The sequence below is a fragment of the Schistocerca cancellata genome, chromosome 6 (genome assembly GCF_023864275.1).
Source record: "Schistocerca cancellata isolate TAMUIC-IGC-003103 chromosome 6, iqSchCanc2.1, whole genome shotgun sequence".
Classification (NCBI taxonomy): domain Eukaryota; kingdom Metazoa; phylum Arthropoda; class Insecta; order Orthoptera; family Acrididae; genus Schistocerca; species Schistocerca cancellata.
Genome location: NC_064631.1, coordinates 209,905,159 through 209,913,674, shown reverse-complemented (window position 1 = coordinate 209,913,674; position 8,516 = coordinate 209,905,159). Strand labels below are relative to the sequence as shown.

Here is an 8,516-nt window from a genome sequence, read left to right as displayed (position 1 = left end):
CAAAGACCCCTACTGTTTTACATTTCGTGTAGTCTATTACTTAAGATTGATCCAAATAACGATTTTTCTTTGCTCCAGTGACTTATATTCTCAATTTTTCCGGTTATTAGCACAACATTTATCGGAACAGGCTCTCTCATTGGTAACCCCGTACTTGCACAAAGTCGAATGTTACAACTAATATCATTCGATAAGTCAGTAATATTTAATACATGAGCAGCTAACAACTTCTCTTCACTGACTGTTGCCAGGCTGTGATTCACGGAGACGCAGCTCATTGCAGCGTGGTACTTGACGACTGACGCTGCTCCTTACGTTCGAGTCCTGTTCAATGACGCTACTTTCTGACACATACCAAGCTAAATTTCTACCGCGGTACGTAGGAGACGAATTAACGGCATATAGTACTCATAATTTTGAACAATTCATTCAGTGTTTTTTCGATTCTTATTATTTATCTTTCTTCGGAAAATAATTTTTGCGCTCTTCAAAATTCTTTAGTCTTGGAAATAAAATTGGAAAGGAAATTCAACTAAATTTTTTCTCGTAAAATTAAATTATTTTGGCATGAAGAGCTAAACTTGTTCCCAATTGCGAACAGGATGATCTTCTTCTTGCGAACTCAAACTTTTCCATCTTGAAAAGTTAAATCATCCCTCCATTAGAACTCTGATTCTTCAGCCGTTAAAACTTTTTTGTAAAATAAATACTGATGTATATTAGGAAACAAAGGAAAATTATTAAATGAAATTAGCTCGTCTTTGTACAACAAAGAAGTCGCAGAATGTGTAAAACATCTTATAAACGTACCTACGACGCAATCAAGGCAATTAACGTAGTTTTTCATAATTTTTTCCACAAGTTATCTTCAGCTTCATTTCACCTAAAATATAAGTCAGCGAAGACAGATTTTTCCGCGACTGTATGTGTGTGTGTGTGTGTGTGTGTGTGTGTGTGTGTGTGTGTGTGTGTGTGTGTTAGAGCCAGAGAAATGCTGTAGTGTTGCATCAGCTGGGCTTCGACAAAGGCACAGCTGGATGACAGCCAAGCAAGAAAATGAAAGCTTATAGAAGGACATCGCTAAATGAAACCAAGTTGAAACACAACTCTTGGAAACAAAAGAGAAGAACGAGATGGAAACAGTTAACAGTCCCATCGTACTTCCAGAAATTAGTTCCTATTGTCTAATATATAGTATACGAAACACATAATACTCATGCCGCTAGCGTCATATATTCCGCTTCAAGGGAAATAACAAATGACGGTGTAAAAAACGACCAGAGAACTTTGCATCAATATTTAATAGGCTTCTCGCCTGTACAACAGAAAATACATTTCATATAAACCGAGAGATACAATATAAATAAAGTTTATTAAAGAAAAACAATATTTTTTTTATTAAGTGCTCCCCAATAAATATTTTGTCAGAGTAATATAAAAGGAAAACACTTATTTCTAATGTAAACATGAAGAACACTCTTTCCTGTTACAAAATGTCTCTTGAACAGAGCTGTACAAACAATATAGATTATATCTACATTATTTTCATGGTTTGCCGCTCCTGATAGAATATATATGAAAAAATCTTTTACAGCAAAATGTTTCTTACCAAGAAAATAATCTGCTGACCTACTTTCATGCCTTGTGCGTAACAAAAAGTCACACATAACCTATTTATATAGAATAGTTGAAAATCATAACGAATTTACTCATGTTATCTCTATATAAGTAAGTTTAATCGAATTTCTGAATTTTAGACGTAGTGATGCTTTGCAAATTTACAGAAAACAATTACAAGTTCGATGTGATTTCTTGGAAGTCGACTTGAGAGTGATCCTGACTCTAAGCTGGGCAGTAGTTTAATAAATCAACAATATTCTCAGAAACAACGTAGTTCTTCATACAACTTCTTAAAATACGAATTTATGTTCATTTTGTTAGTTGTTGAATGAAGCAAAGCGTCCATTACTCGTACATTTTAGTAAATTTATGAAGGAAAAACAAAAAAAATTCTTCATCAGTGATGTGAAGCTATGCATGATTCGGTACAAAAAGGCTGTTATATGTTACATGCAAACTACTACTAGCTTCGTCCACCTGTCAGAAACTCAAGCGTAATCAGAAATACTTTTCCCTAACATTACCAAATAATGTGAAATACTTACGGAATTTTGTGCCAGAATGAAATGCACTGCTTACGTCCTGCGAAAATTACTTTCATTTGGAATAAGTGAAGAAATAAAGAACTGAAATAATTACAAGATGAAATGTTCTCGGTTCTCGAGCTACGGCAACTGAGATAAATTGCTGAAGTAATTAATTTCAGGTGAATTCATCCTGAACTTTATGTTACATGTGACAGAACTTGTAAGACGACGAGCGGTGCCTTAATCTAGACAAAGAGATTTCCACGGCCGCCGACTGTAGCAGATGTGGTAGAGTTGCAGCAACCATGTTTCTTTGTCAACGTACATGTCATTAAAAGTTCTTCTTGTTCGATAAGAACGTTGGTTTATGAACGTCACTTTCGTCAAAACCACTGTAGTGATTTGTATTTCATTTTGTACAGAATATGAAATTATCATTGGCGTTCAAGTGTGTAGAGAGTATTTCCAACAGGAAACCGTTTCTATCATAGATCATGTTTTATGTAAAAAATATGGTCTTTTGAAATTACATGTGACGCTCTCTACGGGAATGAGATCAATAGTAAAGACTTTTTCTTTAACGTGGCGGAGAGTAATATTTCATAACGTATTGAGATAAGATACTGTTGGTTTGTCGTAGCAACAACGTTTCAAATCTACAATTCAACAAAATAATTCTAAAAAAAAATCACGCCTATGAAACGAAATGTGTTGAACTGTGGCAATACTTACTCCGAAGCAGGACATACTGCCAGACCTTATCTAGGCTTATGAAAGTCGTTGGAAGTGAACGGAAACATTCAAGACAGTAGCTTTATACAGACTGGGTATACAGCCTTACGGGAACACAGAAAGCATGTTGTAAGTTAATAATAAAATGATATTATTATCGATATCGACTTAATTGCCATGATCAGATAAGCTGCTTAAAAAGAAACAAAGAGGGTGCTAGTAAAATTCTAGAAATCTAAATTACAAAGGAAACTAACGTCTGTGCACGATTGTATGCTTTTGTATAAGTAACTTATTGAGGTATGTATAGTTGTGTGTAGAGGAGAGTTCGATTTATTATTGTACCTCGGATTAGTGATAAACGTCACAGTAATTATCTTGCCTCGCTTGGCTACTGGAACCAGTGCTTGAGTTTCCTTCCGCCGCAGAAGAGCGCACCAGCGCCAGCAAAAATTGCTGCTTGCGGTATCAAGACGAGGCGTGGATCAGCGTCCTGTCACAGCGAGGAGCTGTCTGATGGACGGGAGAGAACTGGCAACAGCGACTTCGACAGCGACGGCAGAGACTTGGATTCGACGCCAGGCCACATACGGTGTGGCGGCTGAGCTTGTTTATGTCCTAGCGTGGTAGTCGAGGCTGTTGGCTACTGAGAAAACGACCTTGTGTGGGTGGACAGTGGCCACAGCCATCATCTGAGAGAGTCACAGCGGAGACGACAGTGGAATGATGTCCAGGTAGAAGGCAACACACGTAGGAACTTCCAAGTGGAGCAGCTGGCTGCACATAGCAAAGCAGGAAGTCGCCGAGCAAGCCTGGAGGACTTGGAGTCTGGGCTGGCTTCCTGTCAACATAGGAAATCATTCCGGTGTGGAGTGGTGGACGGCAGTTGGTTTCGTCGATCCAGGGAGCGCAGAGTGGACTGCAGTCTAGTATTCTTAGCTGCAGTGTACATTCAGCTACGACGGTGAATCCTAGCAATACCAAGGCACTTTCCGTAATGCGCATTACAAATGAGGGTTGGGTACTTTATGCCCACCAAAAAGAAGATTGTTAATTCTTGCTGAATTACATTAGCAACAACTTTTTAAAGAGGTTTTTTTTTGTAACTAGGGTCCAGAACCTGACAATACTTTGTAGCACACTCTTAGACTATCAATGTACTTTCAGTAACATGTTCTGCAGACTTCATGAAAACGACAAAAAAAAAAAAATAAGTTCCGTTCATTGTTGTTGACTTTCTCTGGGAATACTTTTTAAAGATGTGCAAGTTAGACCCTGAACCTCAATATATTGAATACGGTATTCGTTGGGGAAATGATATCTACTACAGAAACTTAAATTGTTAAGTTTAACAGAGAAGTTTAAAACATATGTGGAATGTGGTAGAAGAATTCATTAAGACAATAAATATTTTTTTCAAAATTATAAGGTATACTGCAGTCGTCTAGTGAAAGGAGTATGGCTGAGGCTGGCCAAAGTATGTTACCAACAGATCATGCTTTTCAACTACAGCCACTCACTTGTGGTTAGTGCAGTAACACTGGAAAAGTTATTTTATGTTGTTGTGTACAGTGAAATTTCAATCTCACCTTTTTGTCGGCATTCACTGCTTCATTTTTTTTTCATTTCTGACGTACAGCAGTGGGTAGCTTGGGCTAGTGTGTTCGACAGCTGATTTTAGCTCTCTCGTTAAACACTTGTGTATTGCTAGTTATGTTGTCAGCTTTAGGTTGGGTATATTCTAAGCTTTGGTATGCCGAATGAAGCTGATTATTGTGTTTTCCTGCTCTCCTTTTACTGTTGTGTTATTATTTTCGGTAAAATACAAAATTGGCCAACGTTATTGTAAAGTTGGTGAAATACAAGGGGGCAGTTTATTTCATCGTTTGCTTCATTGTGTTAGAAATTCAGCTTTTGCGTTTAGGCAATTTGAGCGCTGAGCACCTAGCGTCGGTCATCATGCGCATGCACTCGAAGAAGCTGAAATTGGTCAATAAATAAATGTAAACATTGTTAAAGAATTACGCACCCGCCAGGTTAGCCGAGCGCGCTAACGCGCTGCTTCCTGGACTCGGGTAGGCGCACCGGCCCGGCGGATTAACGACGAGGCCGGTGTGCCGGCCAGCCTGGATGTGGTTTTTAGGCGGTTTTCCGCATTCCTCTAGGTGAATACCGGGCTGGTCTCCACGTCCCGCCTCAGTTACACGGCTCGCAGACATCTGAACACTTTCGGACTATTCGATGGATTACAACGGTCGCAGACCGTTGGGGTGCACTAATTCCTTCCTGGGGGGTACGGGGTGGCGGCGGGAAGGGCATCCGGCCACCCCTTCAACTATTATTGCCACATCCGATTAACCATGCCGACCCTGCGTATCTACGGGAAAACCGGCATAAGCAAAAGAAAGAAAGAAAGAAAGAAAGAATTTTTAAAGAATTACGCATACCAACATCCTGTCAGTTGTCACTCTCACCATTTCCTGCGCCAGGTAATTTTGTTTCCTAGAATTTTGCTACACTTCCCATTTTATTTTTGTACAAACTTTCTTTTTGTACAAACTAGTAATGATATCATATTGGTGTGTTTAGAAGGGCGAGTAGACAACCTTGAGATATGCGGGTATCCAACCGCTAGTGAAAGCGAAGAATCGTGATTCTTGTTGAAGTAATTCTCATAAGGTTGGTGGTGCACTAGAATGTAAGCCGTCTCAGGTTATGAATGAGCTGGGCCGTGCCGGTAACTGGCTACAGCGGAAGCGAGCGTGGTACAGCGAGACAGCGGCAGAAGGCCGAGTGAGGCGCGGCGCGGCGCGCTCAGTCGATGGAGAGGGCGCGGAAGGAGCCCTCCATGCCGAAGACGTCGGTGGCGGTGAGACCGCGCCCTGGCCTGCGGGACTCGTCCACCCGCAGCGACTGCTCCGACAGGAACCACTCGCGGTGCTCCTTCAGCCGCTGCCGCGTCTCGTCTGGAACACAGCGGCGGACACTTGTTACAAAAAATGGGCATTCTAAGTAAGAATAAAACACGTTCGTTTCTTCAGATGTTTTTATTCTAGATAACGAAGTGAAAATACATTTTTTTAAATGTTTTCTATTGATGGAACTTTTCCTGATTATCGGACGAGTCGTGGCGTCGTGTTGCCGCAACGTTTCGACGAGTTTCCTACTCGACATCTTCAGGTGAAGTGTCAGGTTCTTGTCCAATTGGTCTGTTTGTAGCCGCCGAAGGCCTAATGGGTGGACCAGTCGCATACCTCCAGAAGAACTGTCGCAGCTGGCAGCGGGAACCTCACGATGGGCTGGAGGTGGGTTTGAGCATCAAGGACTCCTGTTGCTGCCTGTTTGTTTCGCCCGCTGCTTCTACAGCACCACGAATCGACGCCTGGACCCCTCACTAGCCCGCCGGGGGCCGATACTACCGGCATATCTCTTCCGGACGCAAGCTACTGGCCCATCCACTGACTCCTCGGAAAAGGATTCTGTAGTATAGACGCTCTAAAGGAATTGAAAATGAATCCGACACTTCGCCTAAAGAAGACGAGTAGGAAAATTGTCAAACAGTTGCGATAGTAGAACGCCACGGCTTGGCTGACATCCAGAAAAAACTGTCTCGATGAAATTCCACAAGAACCCCTGTGTTTACAAATCTTAGGTATTTTTCTACGTAGTCGCCGTTTGTCTCAGCTCTCCACAACATTTACTATGCCTTCTGCATACTCAGTGGCCACCAAATTGGCAAATTAGTCATTATTGTCCTATCTCATTTCTCTGTCGTTTCCATAGAGCTTTCTGCCCGAAAGATCCTTCAATTGGGAAAAAAGATAGTGATGAAATGGGACAATGTCTGGAGTACGTAGTGGATGCTCAGCAACGTCCAACTTACACTGCTGAAGACAATCCTCCTTCAAAGCATCAGAATGTGGGTGAGCGGTATACTGAAGAAGCACAATGCTGCTGGACAACATTCCACGCCCTTTGTTTTGAACGGCACGGAGTTGTCTCTGAAGGTTCTGACAGTACACCACTGCACTTTGGCACGGAAACACTGTGGCCATAACCTTTATAGCGCTAAGATTAGCCTGACTTTGTTTTTGTTTTGTTGGGTATCGTGAGTGACACCATTCGGACTAGGGCTTTGTTTCTGGACTTTTATGGGAAACACACGTCTCTCCACCGGTAACAATGAGAATCAAAAATTCCTCACTACCCTTGTCGTACCGAGTGCAAAAACGCAATGGAGCTCCCACTCGTAATTTTTTTGTGTTAGTCTGCCAAAAGTCGAGGAACCCACCTGGAACACACTTTTATCTAATCCCAGTCACCACCAACATTTTTAAAAAGAACTAATCGTGAAACGAACACAATACTGAATTTTTTTCTCAGTAATTGTTTTTCGTTGTCATAGCTGAAAGGTCGGCATGATCGTCCTAGACTGTTTTCGAAATGAAGCTTCATTCATAGCATTTACATAAACTACTATTATCTGTGTGTAAATTTCGGTATGGTAGATTCTTATTGTATTCAGAAACTGTGTTATACGACGATCCTCACAGTTGGTGGAATGTAATGTTTTGCCACACAGCCGCCGTTGTGGCGATTCTAGGCGCTTCCGTCTGGAACCGCGCGACCGCTACGGTCGCAGGTTCGAATCCTGCCTCGGGCATGGATGTGTGTGATGTCCTTAGGTTAGTTAGGTTTAAGTAGTTCCAAGTTCTAGGGGACTGATGACCTCAGATGTTAAGTCCCACAGTGCTCAGAGCCATTTGAAACATTAGACTAGGAAGGTCTATAAACCGTAACTTCCTGGGGGGGGGGGGGATTGTGCGGCTCATAGATCAAAACGTTCTTTGCGTCTAGAATGCCACTCGTATATTGTCAAGCTCACAGATGTTTGGGAATAAGTGCTGGTCACCAATATCTACAAGTAGAATACTTCTTATGTTTGGACGCTTGAGTACAGGAAGTGACGCTGTCCGTACTCTAATGCAAGGGAATCCTACATAACTACTAAAACTTTTTCACGTTTGATCAGTTTCCATACCATTACCAGGTAGCAATTGCAACCGGATAAAAAAATAAATAAAAAGGAAATGTGGGAAACATGAGAGAATAAAAATGTGTAAAAACAGGAGAGAAAGCTCTCTTAGGTGTAATAGAAAAAATTGTCTTGACTCTAAGACTTCAGACTGAGACACTTCTTACACGTCTTACATGTTTGCTGGAAGTTGACGATGGTATCTGAATCATGGAAGACAGCGAAGGTGATACTGCTCTGCAAAAAAGTAAGAAGAAACGTCTGTGAGAACCACAGAAGAATAAGCTTTCTAAATGCGTCTTACAAACGGTACGCAAGGAATGTTAAAAATGAAATGAGGAAGACAGCTAATGCCATCCTAAAATAGGAACAAAATGATCTTAGAAAGGGTGATCGTATAATAGGAGCTACTAGAATGCGCCAGTTAATTGAAAAACGACCAGAAATACAATCTGGAGACTGACATCGAATTCACAAACTGTCATGCAACTTTTGATAGAGTGTACAGAAGCAGATATTGAAAAATCATGGAAGAATGGACGTATCCGGGCTCGACGACACTCCGACATGCGAAAAATAGGCCACAGGCCATAGGACAGAGG

The 8,516-nt window shown here is 41.4% G+C and overlaps 1 protein-coding gene across 1 annotated transcript in view; it reads right to left on the bottom strand.

Moving 5' to 3' along the window:
* Window positions 1-3,893: 3,893 nt before the first annotated feature.
* LOC126190860 (alpha-tocopherol transfer protein-like) overlaps window positions 3,894-8,516 on the bottom strand; it is a 92,716-nt gene continuing 88,093 nt past the window's right edge. The window contains exon 7 of the mRNA XM_049931455.1: window positions 3,894-5,845. Within this exon, the coding sequence (XP_049787412.1) occupies window positions 5,694-5,845 (152 nt within the window). The 3' untranslated portion in view covers window positions 3,894-5,693. The remainder of the gene's footprint in view (window positions 5,846-8,516) is intronic.